Source organism: Pipistrellus hanaki, assembly GCF_964339955.1.
Source record: "Pipistrellus hanaki genome assembly, chromosome: 3".
Taxonomy (NCBI): domain Eukaryota; kingdom Metazoa; phylum Chordata; class Mammalia; order Chiroptera; family Vespertilionidae; genus Pipistrellus; species Pipistrellus hanaki.
In genome coordinates, this window is record NC_140505.1 from 90519408 (window position 1) to 90540499 (window position 21092).

Sequence of the window (21092 nt, forward strand, 5' to 3'; positions counted from 1 at the left end):
AGAGGGAGGCCCAAGCCATCCAAGCCATTGTACCTCAGCCTGTCATTTGCCCAGGAGGTGGGGGAGCACTGCACAGATGGCAAGCAGTGGCAACAGTGGGGCTGGGGCCTGCTGCCTAAAGCCCAGGGAAGGAAAGCATTGATAAACCCTGATCTCAGGCCAGATCTAAAATCCTACCCAAGGGGTCCTGAATTGTGAAAGGGTGCAGGCCATGGCTGTGAAGGCCTACTCTTGCATGAATTTTGTGCATCAGGCCTCTAGTAGTATTATAAACTGGAGCTGGATATGTTCCTTTTATTGTGGTGTCATTTCTTTAAGGGCCTATTAGTAGACAGAGCTAGGACATATATGTATGTATACTAAACTGTATGTTACACACATATCTATAACTAGTTTTATATTTGTCTATCAGTACCTACATTAATCTAAACACAAGTTCATACTAATGTCTCTGACTCTACTCTTGCACTTCTTGCTTATCTGTGTACTTCAACTCCAATAGTGAGAACCTGGCTCCCACCATCTGTCAGCTATCATCCCTTTACTCATTTGTTCAGTCCCTGTATACATATACAGTAGATTCTGAATTGTTAACCTGTGCCTTCATGGAAAAATACTTTGTATAATTACTATACCTTAAGTTGTGTTTGATGGCCAATATGTGGTCTATTTTCACGAATGGTCCATGTATGCTTGAGGAAAAGGTGTGTTCTGCTATTATTGGATGGAGTGTTCTATAAATGTCAATTAGATCAAAGTTGATTGATAGTGCTGTTCAGGTCCTTACTGATTTTCTGCCGGTTTAATATATCAATTACTGACAAAGGAGTGTTACAGTCTCCAACTATAATGGCCTTATCTTTTTCTCCTTTTTAGTTCAATCAAGTTTTGCCTCATGCATTTTGGTGTTCTACTGTTGTGCATATCATTAGGATTGTTGTATCTTCTTGAAGAGTTAACTTATTTTTTAAAATTTCTTTATTGATTAAGGTGTTACATATGTGTCCTTATGCCCCTATTACCCCCACCCCACTCATGCCCTCACCCCCCTGTTGTCTGTATCTATTGGTTAGGCTTATATGCATGCATACAAGTTCTTTGGTTGATCTCTCTCTCTCTTAACCCCACCCTCCCCTACCTTCCCTTTGAGATTTGATGGTCTGATCAATGTATTTCTGTCTCTAGAGAGTTAATTTCTTTATAATTATATAATTGTCCTTTTTACCTACGTGATCTTCCTTGTTCTATAATTAGTTTTGTCTGAAACTACTAGTAGTAAGCTACTCCTACTTTCTTTTGATTAGTGTTAGCATGGTATATCTTTCGCCATACTTAAAAAAATAATTTAAAATAAATTTTTATTGTTCATATTATTACAAATGTTCCTCATTTTTCCCCCCTCCATTGCTCCCCTCCACCAGGTTCCCACCCCACCCTCTGCCCTTTCCACACCTCCCATTGACCTCATCTATAGGTGTACAGTTTATGTTCAGTCTCTTCCCACACCCCCGACTCCCTTTTCCCTGAGAATATTCAGTTCACTCCCCTTCCATACCTCTGATTCTATTATATTCACCAGTTAATATTGTTCATCAGATTTTTAAATTTCCTTGGTTTTTAGATTCACTTGTTGATAGTTACCTATTTGTTGTTCATAATTTTTATCTTTATTTTCTTCCCCTTCCTAAAGAACCCCCTTCAACAATTCATATAATTCTGGTTTGGCAGTGATGAGCTCCTTTAGTTATTTTTTATTTGTGAAGCTCTTTATCTGGCCTTCGATTCTGAGTGATAGCTTTGCTGGGTAGAGTATTTTTGGCTGTAGGTTCTTGCTATTCATCACCTTGAATATTTCTTGCCATTCCCATCTGGTCTCCATGGTTTCTGTTGAGAAATCAGCTGACAATCATATGGGTGCTCCTTTATAGATAACTACCTGCTTTTTTTCTTGCTACTTTTAATATTCTCCCTTTGTCTTTTGCTCTTGGAATTTTAATTATGATGTGTCTTGGTGTGGTCCTCTTTGGATTCCTTTTGTTTGGGGTTCTGTGCGCTTCCTGGACTTGTAAGTCTATTTCTTTCCCCAGGTTGGGGAAGTTTTCTGTCACTATTTCTTCTCATATGTTTTCAGTATCTTGCTCTCTCTCTTCTTCTGGCAACCCCATAATTCTGATGTTGGTTCGCTTGAAGTTGTCCCAGAGGTTTCTTACATTATCTTCAACTTTCTGGATTCTCTTCTCTTCTTGCTTCTGCAGAGGAGTGTCTTCTGGCTCTTTATGTTCCAAATCTTTGACTTGATTCTTGCGATCTTCCATTCTGTTTTTAGGACTCCATATAATATTTTTTATTTCAGATAGTGTATTCTTTATTTCTAGTTGATCTCTCTTTATTTCTAGTTGATCCCTTTTCATATCCTCATAGGTCTCATTTATTTTATCAGCTTTTCTAGGAAATTCTTGAAAAATCTTATAACTGTGGTTTTGAACTCTATATCCAGTTGCTTGTTGTCCTTCATTTTTTTCTCTTGTGATCTGTTTTCTTGTTTCGGCATTTTCACAGCTTCCCTGAGTTGGTAGGGTGGCTTTGTGTGCTAAGGTGTCCTATATGGTTCAGTGGGTCAGTCTCCCAGTTACCTGAGGTGGACACTCTTGGTGCACCCTTTTGTGGACTGTATATACAGCCTTATTATAGTTAAGTCTTGATTGTTGTTGGTATCACTGGGAGGAACTGACCTCCAGGCCAATTGGCTGTGAGGATCAGCTGTGTCTATGCTGGGAGACAGCTTTATTCAACTAGACTTGAAAATTGCAAAAGCCTCTGTGTTCAGCTTGGATGGAGTGGAGTTTCAGGGTGGAGCCTACAGCCTTGGCTTCATGTCAGCCCCACCCTATGAGGTTCCTGAGTCTCAGTGTTTCTCAGTGTCCTTTGGTACTCGCTGCAAGCACCTCTGAGAGAAAGGTGCACTCAATTTTTGCCCACTACCAGACAGTCTAGTCTCTCCCCCAATGAGCCTGGAACTTGGGTTCAGTGCAGTCTATAGCTTTTGTCTCCTTCCTGCTAGGGCAATCTAGCATCAGAGTCAACAGTCCGACCTATGTGCGCAACGTGCACCATTCCAGGGCTCTGCCTTTCGCAGCTCCTCTGATTTTCTGCCTTTCAGCCTAGAATCCCTCTGTATGAGCCAGGGTCTTGCCCAGAACTGGGGTTCAGTGCAGTCTGGAGCTTTTATCTCCTTCCCGCTAGGCAATGCCAGTCAGGCACTCAGGTGCCCCCTCCTCTCTGACTCCGTCCTCTCCCCATGTGCACACCATATCTCTGTACCTTAGGCTTTTACAGCTCCTCTGATTTTCCTTCTGGTTTTCTCTTTCCTTTTATTTGTAGAATTTCCATTCAGTCTACTTTCCTGTAGTTCTGGATAATGTCCATTTTGTATTTTAGTTGTATTTTTTTTTTAACTTGTTGTGTGAGGCTGCAGTTAGGCATTTACCTATGCCACCATCTTGATTTCTCTCTCTTCTTCTCCTTTCTCCATACTTTTACTTCTAACCTATCTATGACATATTTTAAGTGAGTTTCTTATAGACAACATGTAGGTGGATCTTTTTAAATCCGTTCTCATGATCTCATTCTTTTATATGCTGTTCTCATTTAATATTATTGTTGATATAATTGGAGTAAAATCTGTCATTTTTGGTGTGTATTTATTCATTGCATTTTTTGTACCTTTCCCTTCATCCCCCACACACTTTTTCTGCCTTTTATGATTTTAAGTATCTTATTTGATTCCTTTTATCTCCATCTTAATATCTAATTTATATTCATTTTAGCTCATTTTTAGTGTTTGTGCTAAGATATGCATAACATAAAATTTACCATTTTAGCCATTTTTACTGTACAATTGAGTTGCATCAAATGCATTCACAATTTTATCAAATTGGTACACTATAAATTTTCAGAACTTTATTTTTTATTGTTCCAAACAACACTACCCATTAAACAAAAACATACTATTTTTCCTCCCCACTACCCCCAGCCTCTGGTTACCTGTATTCTACTTTCTATTCTATGAGGTTGCCTAGTCTAGGTACATCACATAAGTGGAATCATACAATATTTGCCTTTTCGTGTCTGCCTTATTTTACTTAGCACAATGGTTTCAAAATGAATCCATGTTGTAACATGTATCAAAATTAGTATCTTTTTCAAGTAGAATAATATTCCATTGTATAAACAAAATGTGCTACAAACATACAATAGAATTGTTGAACATTTGGGTTGTTTCTATTTTTGCCTAAAAACAGTGATAAACAAATATCTGTTTGAGTCCCTGTATCACTTCCTGTGAATGTACACTTCTGAGTGGAATTGATCAGTTATATGGTTCTATGTTTTGTTTTGTTTTTGAGAAGCCACCGAACTGTTTTCCACATGGCTGTACCACTTTATATTCCACCAATGTACTAAGGTTTCAATTTCTTCATATCCTTGCCAACACTTGTTATTTTTCTTTTTTTAATGTATATAAATAGCCACTCTGATGGTTATAAAGTAATATCTCGGTGTGGTTTTGATCTGCATAGCCCTAATGATTAGTGATGTTAGGCACATTTTCCTGTGTTTACTGATCATTTGTGTATTTTCTTTGGAGAAATGTCTATTTTACAAAAGGCCTTTGCCCCTTTTTAAAATAAAGTTGTTTATCTTTTTGTTGTTGAGTTATAGGAGTTCTTCATATTAATTTTTTCTCAGACATGATTTGACAATATTTTCTCCCACCCTATAGGTTGTCATACTTTTTTAAAAAAATTTTTCACCTGAGGATATGATTTATTGTTGTGTGTTTTTTTAAGAGAGAGAGGAAGGGATATAGATTGATGTGAGAGATAAACATTGAACGATTGCCTCCCATACATGCCCTGACTGGGGACCAAACACACAAACCAGTTATGTGCCCTAACTTCTAACTTGGCCAGGGTTGCATGTGTTGATAGTTTTCTTTGGTGCACAGAAGTTTTTAATTTTTGTGAAGTTCTTTATTTCTATTGTTTCCTGTGCTTTTGGTATCATATATAAGTCATAGCCAAATTCAGTGTCATAAAGACTTTCCCTTATGTGTTCTAATATACTTATAGTTTTAGTTTTTACATTTAGGTTTTAAATCCATTTTTAGTTAATGTTTGTATTGGAATATAGTTAGGATCCAACTTTATACTTTTGCATGTAACTATGTTTTCCATTATCATGAATTAAAAAACAACAACAATCCTTTCTCCCTTGAATATTTTGGGAATCCTTGTCAAAGAGAACCAAATATGTACAATTCTATTTCTTGTTTCTGTATTGGAGTCTTATGTTCTGTACTAGAGGCTTGGTGCACAAAATTCATGCAGGGGTGGGGGTGCCGGTTCCTAAGCCCAGCCTGCACTTATGTTCTGTATATTTGTCCTTATGCCAGTAGTACCTTGTTTTGATTACTATAGCTTTTAAGTAAATTTTCAGGTCAGGAAGTATGAGTTCTATAATTTTGTTGACTTTCAAAATTGTTTGGCTCTTTACATACCTTGAGATTCCATATGAATTTTTGGATTTTTTTTTCTCCAAAAAGAAAAAAAAAAAGCTATTGCAGTTTTCATAAGGATTGGATTGAATTTTTAGATTGCTTTAGGCAGTAATGTTATATTAACAATATTCTTTCCCAATCCATGAACATGGAATGTCTTTTTATTTATTTATGTCTTTTAAATTTTCTTTTAGCAATGTATTATACTTTATGATGTACATTTGTTTGCCGCCTTGGTTAAATGTATTCCTAAGTATTTTTAAGCTATTGTAAATAAAATTGCTTTATTAAAATTTTTTAATTGTTCATTGTTACTATACAAAATTGCAATGATACTTATGTGTTGATTTTGTATCCTCCAACTTCCTGAACTAATTTATGAACTTTAAGTTTTTTTTCTTGTGGATCTTTAGAATTTTCTACATGCAAAATTATATGGTCTGTAAACAGAAATAATTTTAATTCTTTTTCAATTTGGATACATTTTCTTTTCTTGCCTAACTACTCAAGTTGAAACTTCTAATACTACATTTAAAGAAGGGATCTAAGTGGATATCTTTGTCTTGTTCCTGATCTTAAAGGAAAAATTTTCAGTCTTTTACCATTTAGAATGATGTTAGCTGTGAGTTTTTAATAAATTATCTTTATCATGTTAAAGTTAGGGGCTTGTATGCATGTTTCATTCTATTTCTAGTTTCTTCAGTATTTTTATTCACAAAAAGGTGATGGACTTTATCAAATGTTTTTCCTTCATTAACTGAAATATTCATGTGCTATTTTTCCTTCACCTTATTGATCTGATTTTTGTATGTTAAGTCAACAAGAATAAAACTTACTTGGTCTTCTTGTGTAATCTTTTTAATATTCTGCTGAGTTCAGTATGCTAGTATTATATTGAAAAATTTTATATCTACATATTTATAAATAATATTGGGGTATAGTTTCTTATACTGTCTGTTTCTAGCTTTGGTATCAGGCAGTGATGGCCTCATAAAATGAGTTAGGAATTGTTTTTACTTCTATTTTTTTTTTTTTTTTTTTTTTTTTTTTTTGAAGAGCTTGGGAAGGAATGGTGTTAAATCTTTAAATGTTTGGTAGAATTCACTAGTGAAGTCATCTTGTCTGGGGATATTCTTTGTTGTGCAATTAAAAATTACTGATTCAATTTCCTTACTAGTTATATATAGGTGTGTTCAGCTTTTCTATTTGTTCATGACCCAATTTGGTAGATGTGTATTTCTAGGAATTTTCCCATTTCATCTAAGTCATCCAATTTGTTGACATAAATGGTTATAACATTTTCTTATAGTCTTTTTTGTTTGTTTGTTTTGTAAAATTGGTATCATTTTCGCCACTTTTGTTTTTCATTTTAGTATTTTGATATTTGACTCTTTTGTTCTCAGTTAATCTAGTTGAATATTTTTCAATTTAGTTGGCCTTGCCAAAGAACCAACTTTTGGTTTGTTTACTAAAAAAATAATAGAAAAATTATTATTTTAGTATATATTTTATTTATCTTAAGGTATTTTCTAATAAGACTCCCTGATTCTTTATTTAACGATGTTGAGTATACTGATGAACCTATAAAAGGAATTATACATTGCTGTTACAGCATCTGATTTTTAGCATTTTCACTTGATTTCTTTCATAGAATACTTCCTGTCAACTTATATTATCACCTGTTCTTGCAATATTGTCTACTTTTTCTTATTAAAGCTCTAAACATATTAGCCATACTTATTTTATAATCATTGTATAATCATTCCAACTTCTGTGAGTCTGATTGTGATGATGGCTTTGTCTTTCAGATTTTGTTTCTTCTTGCCTTTAGTAGGTTTTATAATTTTTGTTGAAAGCCAGATATGTTATAAAGGATAATAGATACGAAGTAAATAGGTTTTTTAATAGTAAGAATATATGTTAATTTAGCTAATCTGTCATATACATAGGCATCAGAGGTTTGATATTACTCTAGTGGGCTTATTTTTTTTTTTTCCTCTCCATTCTTGTGACTTTCTTTTCTTCTGGTCTTTGGAGATAATCTTTGTCTCTTTTAGTTGTAATCTACTATTAGTATTACTAGAGGTTTATTTGTGTTGATAGGGTGAGTGAGTGGGGTAAGAAGGGGAGGGTTATTCTATTATATTCTAAGATTCTACTTAGGTTTCAGTCTTTTGCAAGCCTGTGCCTTGGGGGTAGGGTTAAATTTTTAGAAGCCCTAGTCCCTTCTGGCCTACCATTTCCAGCCTGCTTTTTTTTTTTTTTTTTAAATTATCTACTATTTGACTCTCACTTGCTTGCTTACTTATTTATTTATTACATTATGTGAGATGGGAAGGCTGGGGAGGATTGTTCCTTCCTTCAGTTGGAGAAGATTCTCAGAATAGACCTGTTAGAAAGAAGGGTCTGAAGGGTTTTACATGGCTACTTTTGCTTTCTGCCAGGCCCATGAGGAGATATTTTTCTACCCTTACCCTAAAAACTAGTGTGATTCCTGGAGGAAAAGCCTATAAAAGTATAGGCTTACCTTTTACTATCCTGCTCCCCACCCTCAGAATCTTACTTAGCAAGAAACAATTTGTCAAAATTACTCTCTAACTGTTCCTACCAGTTTTTGGTATCTTGAGGTTTCTGCTCCAGGTCTTGGTTATTGTTTTTCTCTAGATGTGCTTGTATGTCCAGAATTCAGAGAAGTTGTTTGCCCTACAACTTCTGATAGGTCAAGAAAAGTCATAGATATTTAACTTGTCCAGATTTTTCTTATTGTAAGAACGGGAATGACAACATCTAAGGTTTTACAAGTTATTTAAAACAAAACACCTTTCCCCTCTGAAATATGGATGTGTGTCTGTATCAGCCTGGATCCAAGACCATTAACATTAGGGCCTTAGGACAACTGGGCAGTGGAGTAAGGACATGAAAGCAGGATAGCAGAATGCATGGTTCTTCTTCTTTTTTTAACTCATCTTTTCATTATTGAGGTAAGTTTCATTCTATAGTTTTAAAGAAGGCTTTAATAGAGAGCATTTAGGATACTAAAAGAGTAAGAGAAGTATTGTTTATAACAGCAAAATGGGAAATAACTTGAATATTTATCTACAGGAGAGTTTTTAAATTAATTGCTACCTATAGGAGACTATTGTGCAGTTATTCGAGAGAAGAGAGAAACTACCTGCTACTGGTGTCTGCTAAGAAGATGTCTGCAAGCTGCTGCATAGTAAAAAAGATTAAAGTTCATGCATATGTTTAGGCCATAAGCATAGAAAGGGTCTGAGGACACACTCAGGGAGAAGAGGTTCAGCACTTTGTGGTGTTTTGGATTTTTTATTAAGAGACAACCGTAATATATAAAATCCCTGGGTCCAGCACATCCACAACTACTGGGAGGCTCCATCAACTGGAAGTCAGTCCTGCAGTCAGCGGCTGACTGCTGTGGCTGCAGGCACAGTGACTCAGCACTGACTGCTGAGGGGGCTGTGAATCAGGCCCAGAGAGAGGCCTGAAGGGAGAAGCAGGGTCTGATCTGTCTGCACTTGCCTCTCTATCGCTTTCTTTCTAGGCCTGGCCAGCAGCTGTGCCTCCATTTCTCTCCAGGTCTCTATCAGGGCTGCTGACCAGCCCTGCCTTTCTGATCAGGCCCTGTTGATAGGCCCAGAGATGCTGACTGGCATAGAAACTGACTAATCAGAACCAAATCTGGGTCAATTGTGAGGAGCCAATGGCTGCCTAAGAGGTGGAGCTTTTGATGGGCTGACTGGCATAGGAATCGACCAATCAGAACCAAATTGGCCAGCAGAGGAGGGAAGTTGGGGGTGAGGTCAGCACTGCAGGGGAGGGCAGTTGGGGGCAAGATCAGGCCAGCAGGGGAGGGCAGTTAGGGGTGATCAGGCAGGCAGAGGCAGTTAGGGGTGATCAGACTGACAGGGAAGGGCAGTTGGGGATGATTGGACAGGCAGGGGAACAGCTAGGTGTTAATCAGGCCAACAGGGGAGCAATTAGGTATTAATCAGGCCAACAAGGGAGCAGTTGGGGGTGATCTGGCTGACAAGCAGAAGCAGTTAGGGGCAATCAGACAGGCAGGCAGGTGAGTGGTTAGGAGCCAGCTGTCCTGGATTGTGAGAGGATTGTCTGTCTGCCAGTTTAGGCCTGATCCCTATGCTCTACCTTGCCGGTGAGAGTCTTCAGTCCATGTAACTTTAAGGAAATGCTTCATTAGTATTTCTGCCAAGATAAAACCTTAACTCTTCTTAGCAGACACATGCCTCATAATCAATAAAAAGTCAGAAAACCATATGCAGCCTTTTTATACTTTATTCTTTCCACAACTATTTACTGAACACCTGCTTTGCTCAGGTGCATACAAAACGACAGGGCTATGACTGATTGAAAGGCATCTTTTGTCTCTGGTGTTTAAGCCTAATTACAGGGAGACACAGGCTGGCACTCAGAGTGTGCGCAGACATCTGTGCCCTTGAAGAAAAGAGAAGTGAAGGCTTTGAAAGAGACATTCAATATCACATGATCAACATAATTTGATGAACAAAATAGATCCAGAGACAAATGATGGTGGTGGGGGAGGGAGGGAGAGGGTGTTTAGAGAGCAACCAAAGGACTTGTATGCATGCATATTAGCATGATCAATAGACACAGACACTGGGGCTGTGGGGGCTTGTCCAGGGTGGAAATGGCTGAGGGAGGGGTCAATCAGTGAAAAAGGAGATTATAGGTAAAACTTTACACAATAAATAGAGAGGAGAAGAAGAAGAAGAAGAAGAAGAAGAAGAAGAAGAAGAAGAAGAAGAAGAAGAAGAAGAAGAAGAAGAAGAAGAAGGAGAAGAAGAAGAAGAAGAAGGAGAAGAAGAAGAAAAGAGACATTCACTGCAAGAGCTCAGTGAGAGTAGTTCTGGAGTCTGGTGAAGAGCTGGCCTTTGGAGCCAGTGGTTGGGACTCAAATCCCATCAACCCCACTCTCTAGCCATATGCATCCAGGAGCAAGTAACATGCACCCTGTCCTTGATTTCCATGTCTGAGCACTGAGGATGTTAACTGAACTTAGGCTGATGCAGGGACGAGGTGAAGGATTCATTATTGATGTAGCCAGGCCCAATAACACTGTTGAGGTCATCTGTGGCAGGCTTGAGAGAAGGGATCATTGTGACTTATTTCAGTGTCCAGGTTTGGGTGGGCCTGCTTAGGAACCTTGTTATAAGTTTTAGAGCCTACAACATACCACCTGCATCCTGTGCACAGTCAACCCCAGCAAGCACTTTGTACTGAGGGCTGCAGATCATTTTCTCATCTGAAACAAAGCCTCAGACAATCTGGAGAGGCACAGCTTGTGGTCAGCTGGCAGACTACATATCTCAGTGCTGACCTCTCCTGTAGAAATAATGGCATAGGCAGCCTGTGGCATCCCATCCTTAATGTCTCACTGTGGTGTGTCAGCAAGGTGGGATCTAATCACAGAGAAGCTTGATAGGCAGTCTTCCACTAAATCTCATGTCCCAACAGTGGACAGAATAGATGCCTCTTATTGATGAGGACGTGGGTCATCTTTTCTCTCCCTATTCTGAATGTTTGGTGCTATAGATGTGTTGTGGCTTTGGGATAAGGGGACAGAGGTCCAGTCCCATTTAAAGGTAAATTTTCCTGAAGGGGGAGGCAAGGATGCTGATGGGCCCAAGTGAAAGAGATGTGGAAAATCAATCAGTTCTTCCCAAACATTATGCTGTCCATGGCTCCCATTTAAAGAGTGCAAGTTGGGGGAAATTATTGTTTTTATGGGGTGATTTTTGGCCAGAGGCAGGTGGCTATATTGCACAGAAATATATAGTATCTGCTTGTTCAAGACTCTTGCTGAGATGAAGCTGATTCTTATTTTCATGGAAAAGTCCTTTGAGGCTCCCAATATTTCATGGCTGCTTGTTCTGGGAACAGAGAGCAGACGGGTGGGGCCAGAGGGTACTCCAAAGCTCATCTGTGGCTCTGTATCTTGCCTGTCACCAGCTCTCAATGTCCCACATCTGAATCTTGGACCCCACACTCACTCATTTATTATTCTCAACCCTTATGCAAATTTATTGGCTCCTCCACTTCCAATTAACAATATGGATGTGTCCTTCCCATTAGTTTCAGGCCTGAGCTCCTCTCTGGCATGCTGTATAAGGAGAAGCCAGGTGTAGCCACTTCACAGCCAACACTGGGAATAGACTATTTCCTTGTAGGAAATCAGTGAGACACATTTTGAAAGTACTGGCAGCTTCTCAGCTTTCCTTGGTCTTAGGCTGTCAGTACCTGGTCTGGATGAGCCTGTGGGTTCTGCCTCAACAATAAAATGCCCTGCCCTACTTGGCTGAGACCTGTCAACCCATCTCTCCCAAACACAGTTCTCATATCAAGAACAAAGGATGGAGGTTTTCATCTTGGGTTCTCTTGAATGTAGCCACAAAGATGCAGCTCCTGGTGACTACAAGGCCATCCTGCAATAGGAGTTCCACATTGGCTGACTTTGAGGCCTCTATTTCTGGTTGGTTGCAGAGGAGGCCTCTGTGAGTTAGGAAGATGCAACAGATTTCTGGGTACTTGAAGAGGAAACCCTCTCATATTGGCTATGATGAAGTGAGGCTCATAAGTCCTGACAGGTGGCTCCAAGGGCTCAGCTAGGTAGCAGGGCCAAGAGTACTACAAGTTCAACTGACTCTTAGGTGCCACCTGCTTTCTGGCCCTCAAGCTGAGCTACAAGTACTGCTCCTCCATTGAGACATGGGCCTGGGCATCCAGCCTGGTGGGCTCCATCCTGAGCTGGCTTATGTCCAGGAAAAGGCCTGGGCACTTCTGATCCTGTGCGCTGTGGAGTGGACTGGTCAAGGAGGGCAGGCTACAGACAGCAGCCACTCCAGGAAAGCTGTTAGACTGTTTCTGCTGCAAAACAGTAATGTCCCTGGCCTGAGACTGTCTACAGAGCCTATAGCTCATGTCCTGCCTTGGAGGCTGCACAGAATAGGACTTGCAGTCTGAGTGGATCTGTAGGGCCGCAACCTGGGCTACACAACCTTTCAGAGAGGACTCTGTATCCAGGGTAGTTTTTCTAAGACTTGTTCTCCGCTGATCTCGAAAACACCCCATCTTCCCAGGGGCCCTGAGCTCCTGGGACTGGGGCCAGGCAAAGGGGTTAATGATCTTGGTTTTGACCTTGTTTTTGCTAGAAGTGCCTATCATCATGGATATTGCAGATCCCAAAGAGGAGAACAAACCTTCGTGGCAACCTCATGTCCCTTCTTCCCCTGAGACCTGAACACACTTCAGAGATGGGTCCCTGGACATAGAGCTTATTTCCTGTTCAGGCCCTGCTAAGACCTTGCTCTCTCCAGAAAGCAGGCCCTTGATACTTGAATGTACCCACAGCTCCTGCCTACTAGGTTTTAAGCTGACTGTTAACCCACCTGCATTTGAAGCATGGGCCCTTCTGACCTCCAGCTTCACTAGACCTGGGCCTTTCTTCTCAGAGTCAGATCCCAGATTCTCCACCAATCTCCTGAATGGGGTTGCAGGATCCTCAGGGGTTGAGATAGGAGGAGCATGGAACTCAGGACTACGGCGAAGCCAGTTGACAATACCCATGGTGATGTTGAGCTCAGTGTCACAGAGCTTCAGCAGGCACTCCTTGCCCTTCCAGGAGCTCAAGAAACACTGGCTGAGCAGGTCTGGGCTTGGTCCTAGAGCCAAGTTCTCCTCTGCCCCCATGTGAAAGCTGCAAATAGACAGTGGCATTCCCAGTGCTGGCTCTGAGAGACTCTCAGACATGCACAGGTCATCATCAAGGCCAACAGGGTCCTCACTGGGGTCACAGAAAAGCTCATAGAGGGCATCTCCACTATAGCTATCCTGAGGGAAAGCAGTTGCAGGGGTACCTGGGTTCAGGACTTCCTTCCTATCCTCCTCAAGGCAAGGTGAAAAGGCATCATAGTAGCCCTCATCACTCGTGGACACAGACGCTGGCTGCTCACTCCTAGTGGTGCCTATATATTTGGAGCTGGCTTTGGAACCACTGAGGAGATCCCTGCAGGGACACAGAGGGAACTCAATGAGGCCAGCTGAATCAAGCCCAGGCTGAACTGTATCCTTTCCTTGAGGACCCTCCAGACATGGGCCCAGTAAGGTGCGCTGTTGGTGCCTCACAGAGTGACTCACACTATCCCAGAATTTGGCAAAGTCAGATATGTCATCCTGGGCAGGAGACACCAGCTTTTCCATGCTGCCCTGAAAGGGGCCACTAGAATCCTTGCTCTCAAGGGCCTGTGATGACTTGGCTGAGCTCTCCATGTCCTCATTCAGCTCCAAAAATGGCACTGAGCTTTCATCCGCAAAGATCTCTCCACAGCCTGTGAGTGAGTCAAAGCTCTTGAGTGAAGCCACGTCCTCACACAGAGCCCTGCAGAAGTCAAAAGAGGAGTCAGGCAGGAACTCACTGTCAGATAGGTCCTGGCACAAGCCATCCAGCCCCAGTCCCTCACCCAAGGGGAAGAAGGCTTTGCCTCGCTGCCCTCCTGCCTCTGACAGGTTTCTGGGGGAAGGCAGGCTCTTTCCCTTGATTGCCAGTGAGGCCAAGTTCTCAGTCTTGTTTCTATGAATGTGGAATAGGTTCTGAAAGTACTTCTTGGGTCCTTTCAGGGAAATCCTCTTTCTCGGGATGCTCTTAGCCACGGCTGGCACAAAAGGCATTTGGGGCACAAAATGGCGGTAATCAATGATGTGCTGGCTGCCAGAGGGCCCTGGAAAGCTTGTGCTGCCTATCAGTTGCTTTGTGGCTGCAACCATCCTGCCAGCCCCAGGCACACTGTTGTGAGTCTTGCTCTTCCATACCAATTTGAAGGTTGCACCACAGAGGTCTGTGGCACCACCCTCAGGCTCTGGCTGTGCCCCCCTTTTGGAGCATATGTTATATCCATGGGTATTGGGACTGGCTTGGGGGCTTCTCTCACCATGGATCTGCTGCTGTCCTCCAGGTGAGACTGACCAGGGGTCTTCATCGTCCCAGGCTGGGGCAGCCGCTGCTGGGCCAGGGTACTTCTCATGAGAAATGTGAAGGTTGGATTTAATGAAAGTCTTTTCTCTCTTTAGTTCCATGCTTCCAGTGCTGTTAGCTGTTGTGGAGGAAAGCATGAAGCACTTAGTAACCATGGTTTTAGCCCACAGTGGTGTTGGAGCTGAACTCTCACATCTAAGCTTGGATCCTCCTTGGAGGTGATAGAGAGGGAGATAGGAGCAGCCCATCCATGCTCACTTATCTAGCCTTTATAGACAACTAATGCTGAGAGAAGTTAAGTCACATGATTAAAGGTAACTGTAGTACCCAAAATGATTGCAGAAGTGTCTGGTGCTCTTGCATTTGTGATCTCTTGACTCACCCAAGCATCCTCTCAGAGATGTCTGGCCAAGTCAGACTCTCATTTCTAGGCTCAGGCACTCTACATATAGCACCACATACTTGTAGGGAAGTATTTTTGTCCTTGTATTTGTATCATGGTCCTGTGAATGGAGCTGATAATTAAATAAAAAAGTTGCTGCCTATGTCTAAGAGACAAAGCTCAAAGGGAAACTCAAGCCTGCTCCCTGGATTGGATAGAGTCAGCCATCAGCCAGAGGGAAAGGCACATATACTGTCCTCTAGGACTGTTGCATCTGTTTGAGGAGGCAAGACTCAATCAGATGCCATCAGACGAGGCACAGTCAAGCATCTGATGGTGCATGCAGAGCTTGATCACTGAGATGACAGAGAGTATCATGGTAGAAAGCCAAAGAGAGGAGGCAAGCATGAGATCAGGAACAGGCAGATTGGATAGACACAGAAAATCATTGCTGAAAAAGTAGGTTGTGTCACTTTTTTGTGCAAAGCCTAACTGAAATATATTGATGCCTGGAATGCCATCCAGGTAAGGTTTCTGATGCCCATGCTGAGTTCAGTGGGCAAAGGTGCTGAGATCTCTTGTTGATGTCTGTCCAGGGTGTGGAACTGAGAAGGTGGTGAAATAGCTACCAAATTGATTATATTCACACAGCTGAGGGTTTGGCCTTACCCTGAGATCAACAAAGAAGTATGAAAGTCTTCTGAATGAATGAGTGGAAGCAATGCATAAAGAAGTTGGTAGTCTATACCATTCATCTGAGTAGGGACAGAATAAATTAAGAGGGAGGCTCTGAACAAAGAGGTCTCAAATAGACAGCTAAAATGGGCTGACTGTATAGAGATAAGGTCCAGATGGAGGTTATAGTCATAAGCATGAAAAATAGATGTCAAATTATATGGTTTTTTCAAAGAAAGAAACACTAGGGTTCAGCAACTGAATACAGAAAAAGAGGAAAGCCAGAAGTTATAAACATTGAGGCCTAGATTGATGCCAAGAGAAGGGAATAATGAGAATTGAGGAAAGGCAAGAAAATGGAGAACTGAGTGAAGATGGGGAAAGGGCCTGTGCTAAGCGCTGGTTGAGGGAGAGAAGAAAGGGTTTAGTTTTAAATATGTTACCTTTAGGGTTTATTTGGAGACCCACAAGACCACACCAAAAGAAGGGAAGACTTGAGAACCATCCCAACTCCCCCCAGCACCCTCACAGGTGCCCATTTCACATGCTCAGTCCTACCCCATGGCAGTGAGTGATCTACAGGTTGGGCCTCTGTCATTCTGGCCAGGGAGAGATCAGAGAAGAGAATTTTGGGCTGGTTTCTTTTACTTTTTTTCCTGCTCCATAGAGAGCACTTGAATTCACTTCCTCTCAGGCCACAGCTTGTGAAAGAGGAATGAAGCAACTGTGAAAGCATAAGGCTCTGTCAGCTTGCATACCTTTCACACTCACTGACAAGGAAGCCTCATAGCTATCTCCAGAGAACTGTTTTGACAGCTATAAGCTGGCCAGAGTCAACTCCAGGGTCTCTAAAATGCTTTAACATGAGGACCCAGAGGCAGGAGCAGGAGCTGCCTCACAGCCCAGTAGATAACATTAAAGCCAAAAAGGATGAAGAGGTGTGGCAAAACTGGCATTGCAGAGATTCACTGGAGTTCTCAACTCTACTTCCCACCCAAAGCAGTGCTTCCTCTCCTGCAGCAGGACACTTTTAACTGAAGAATTAGAAAAAGAGCAGGCACTATGCCTGGGAATGCCACAGAACTTGGCCTTGGGATTAGCTAGAGTTCAGCTGTTGGTGGGCACATCCTGCTCAGCAGGACAGTGCTTCAAGCTACTTACTGCTTTCTGATACCTGCCAGGTGTCGCATGTACCCAAACCTTTCCCACTCTGTACCTGTAGACCCCATTTCTGATCCCCCCAAATCTTTTGTGGCCTAGATAAGGCCTCCCTCAGCTCTGGGGGTGGGAGGGTGGGGTGGCTGCACAGAGCATAGTTGTTATTAACTGAGTTTTAGGGTCTGAGGACCAATATGAGTCTTGGTTACATTTACTTAACTAGGCAGAATACTTGTCCCATAACTTTATAAGAGGCACAGTAGTATAACCCCATTTTATAAACAAGAAATTAAGGTCCAGAAAAGCCAATGGATTGGTCCAGGTCACACAGAATCGAGTGGTAAGTGATAGAGTTAGGATAAGAGCCTATGCTCTTAACAATGTTAGATATTTTATGAACAAACTAGAGGCTCAGTGCATGAAATTCGTGCTCGGATGTGTGTGTGTGTGTGTGTCCCTCAGCCCAGCCTGCACCCTCTCCAATCTGGGACATCCCTCTCACAATTCAGGACTACTGGCTCCCAACTACTCACTTGCCTGCCTTCCTGATTGCCCCTAACCGCTTCTGCCTGCCAGCCTGATCACCCCTTAACCACTCCCATGCCACCCTAACTGCTCTCCTGCCAGCCTGTTTGCCCTCAACTTCCCTCCTCTGCCGGCCTGGTCACCCCTAACTGCCATCCCCTACAGGGTTGATCGCCTCCAACTGCCCTCCCTTGCAGGCTGGTGCTTCCCAAGTGACCTCCCCTGCTGGCCATCTTGTGGTGGCCATCTTGTGTCCACCTGGGGGCAGGATCTTTGACCACATGGGGGCAACCATATTGTGTGTTGGAGTGATGGTCAATCTGCATATTACTCTTTTATTAGATAGGATAGAGGCCTGGTGCACAGGGGTGGGGGGTGGAGGGGGAGTAGAGACAGTTGGTTTGCCCTGAAGGGTGTCCCAGATCAGGGTGGGGGTTCCTTTGGGGCTTGGGGCAGCCTGAGTGAGGAGCTTGTGGTGGTTTTCAGGCCAACCACACTCCCTGGCGACCCAAGCAGAGGCCCTGGTATCTGGAATTTATTTACTTTATACAATTGAAACTTTGTAACCTGGAGCGGAGCCAAGCCTCCTGCTCACTCCGTGGCTGGTAGCCATTTCTGTTTGGATTTGTTTACCTTCTATAATTGAAAATTTGTAGCCTTGAGTGGAGGCCTAGGCAGGCAAGGGCAGGTGGAAAGCTTGGCTTCCTTCATTGCCTGGCAAACGCAAGCCTCCCTCCTGCTCTCTGTGGCTGTAGCCATCTTGGTTGGGTTTATTTGCATATCACTCTGATTGGCTGATGGGCGTGGCTGGTGGGCATGGCTTGTGAGTGTAGCGGAGTGGTGGTTAATTTGCATATTACTCTTTTATTAGGTAGAATAGCTGAAAGTCCCCTTTCATGGCAAATCTAAAAGTGGAATAATAAATGTGGTTTCATGAGAGATTTTTGAAAGCATAATAAAAATTAAGATTAAAACAAAAATGTACTTAACACAAATTTAGAAAAATTGTAATTGAAGACAGTATAATTTCTGTGGCAAGAAATTTTGGAGATATTATGACATATATATTAAATTTATTCTTTTCTGTTTTAGAAAAATGTTTTTATTACCATACTCTTGGAAATAATTTCAAGGCATGATAAAATTATTTCACTGTGAATTTTGCAATCACAAGAATTAAGATGATTCATTTGCTATTGATCTCTATAAATAAAATTACTGGTTTCTTAATTATTGGAAATGTTAATTGATTTAAAATCATGAACAGTTGGAAATGTCACTGCACTCTAAACTTGGAAAATGATAGATCAAAGTAAATGTCATTGCTTTAGAAGACTGGACTCAGTCACTAATATTGTTCACTCTGTTTTCCGAGTTAATTTAACATTTTGCAAGATATGATAATAAGCACTAAGATCAACAACAATTAACCAGAAGCTTGCAAAATTCTGGAGCAATCATATGAAATTCAGTCCAGTCAGTTTCCACATTATAATATTTTATCAGAGCATGACTCTTTGGGTGGGAACTTTCTGAGATGTCAGAGGGCTCACTACTCAAATGGAAACAGGCTGAGCAGTCACCTTCCATGACAGTTTCAGGGTCAGAGTGGGATTTATTTGGATAGCCAGATGCTAGCACTGTCACTGCCTGATGGCAGAGGCCAAATATGACCAGGTTCTCAGCTGCAAAAATGCACATTCTGCTTTGTAATCCTCTAGCTCAGTGGTCGGCAAACTCATTAGTCAACAGAGCCAAATATCAATAGTACAATGATTGAAATTTCTTTTGAGAGTCAAATTTTTTAAACTTAAACTATATAGATAGGTACATTGTTATTAACTTAATTAGGGTATTCTTAAGCTGGCCTTTACTAAAAGCTCAAGGGACCAAAGAGCGCATGTAGCTTGCGAGCCTCAGTTTGCCGACCACTGTTCTAGCTAAAAGGTCCTATCAGTGGAGTCCAGGATTAAGCTATGTGCCAAGTCCGTCCCCAAAAGAGAAAATAGACCTGTCCCTCCCCTAGCTTGGTGTCTTCTTTTCTATAACACTCAGTCATCACTGGAGCCTCACTATGGGGCTTGCTTGATCTTCACACTCCCCAATGATGATGAAAATTTCTCAAAGGTTCCAGACTCCAATGTAGTAACTAGAGCTGCTACTTATTTAAATGAAGTATTTATGTTTGTAGAGACATCTTAGCCATATAGTTACATCTAAGTTTCCTAAATAGAATGTTGGGTCTGGAATTTTTAATTCTACAGTTTATGCACATCATTTTCTAAGATAGGTCTCTATGATACCAAGACCCTGGATTGAGTCTTTCACCTCTAAAATGAGTTTGCATATTCCATGAAAACAGGAACCACACTATGTACTTACTTAATCAATTCTGATTCAAGTATGTATTATTTAAACCAAGATCTAAAAGATAGCTGAAGACAACCAGGCAAATGATGAGGGGAACATATTCCAGGTAGTGGGAACATCTGAGAAAAGGCATTAAGGATCTTGGGAGGGAAGAACAGTTAAAGATCTAAAAGCAGGCCCAGGTGACCAGAGCAAGCAGTGGGATGAAGCAGGAGATAGGCAAGGCAGACCACACCTGGCCTGAGGTGTCAGGGAGGGTTGTGGCTTTTATCCTATGTGCCATCAGGAGCCAGTCTTGAAGGGTGAGTGACATGGGCCAATTTTCAGTTTTAACAGATTACTCCCACTGTAAATGAGAATGGAAAGTAGGGGCAGGAGTAGAGGCAAGAGTTCAAGTTAGGAGCCAGAGCAATGTCCAATGGAAAAAAATGTGGTGGCAGAGATATCCCACATGTATAAATCCTTCTTTTTCAATGTTTTACACAGAGAATGCACAAACATATAGATTTATTGCATATAAAGAAAATAAAATAATTCTAACTGGCTGCTTTTCTTGTGATTACTGACTTTATCTCAACAGCCTGTGATTCTCTTTTCCCTTTGGTAAGATCTGTGCTTTTCTTTCCCCTTTTAACATGAAAGTGACTGGGTGTTTCAAGGAGCAAAATAAAAACCTTGAGATACACTACAGAAATGATTTCAAGACATAAAAATATTTTTGATGAATAGTTTTGGTATATGCCAAGCTTTCTCCTGTTTCATCCCTAACTTCCAGGTGGGTAGTGATAAGAAAGCAGATATCTCTCGGATGGAAGAAGTGAAGGTCATTGTGGGGAGAAAAAGCTTCCATATTCTCAAGTGAGTGTGGGGTGGGGAACAGAGCAGAAAGTGCAGTGAGCATCACCAATTCATCCAACCCCCACGCTGGGGAGACAAAGGGCCCTTTGCAGAGCAAAGGTTTTGGCCCACCTCCTCTAAGGGAGTCTTTGGGTATCCCTGGCCTGCCCAACTAACAGAATATAACTCCAGTCTTATCTCCTCTTTCCCAATTCCCGCAATGGCAACTAACCACGGACCGAGGGTTTCTTCCCTCCCCTAGTGCAGACCTAAAAGGATCATCTTCCCCAGACTCCAGACCCCAAACATCCGCGCAAGGCACCATAGAGTGAAGAGAGTACAGACCTTAGTCCCTCCACCATCCCTCCCATTATGCGAAAGAACGCACAAAAATTTCCAAATCACTGCTCTCCCTCCCTACCCCTCCTCCCGCTCCACCCTACAACCTCCAGCAGGCCTTGGCGATTTACCTCTGGGACTGGGATTATCTAAAGACGCTGCCTGAATCTGGTCAGGAGCCACTCCCCACGCCCAGCTGCGCGGTCAGCACCACAGCCAGC

At 41.9% G+C, this 21092-nt stretch overlaps 1 protein-coding gene across 1 annotated transcript; it reads right to left on the bottom strand.

Moving 5' to 3' along the window:
• Nucleotides 1–12056: 12056 nt before the first annotated feature.
• AMER3 (APC membrane recruitment protein 3) lies at nt 12057–21089 on the bottom strand. The gene is made up of 2 exons (XM_084876427.1): nt 21003–21089; nt 12057–14703 (listed from the first exon to the last, which is right to left on the bottom strand). Exon 2 carries the CDS (start codon nt 14684–14686, stop codon nt 12827–12829), a length of 1860 nt encoding a protein of 619 aa, XP_084732553.1. The 5' UTR covers nt 14687–14703; nt 21003–21089; the 3' UTR covers nt 12057–12826.
• Nucleotides 21090–21092: the final 3 nt, after the last annotated feature.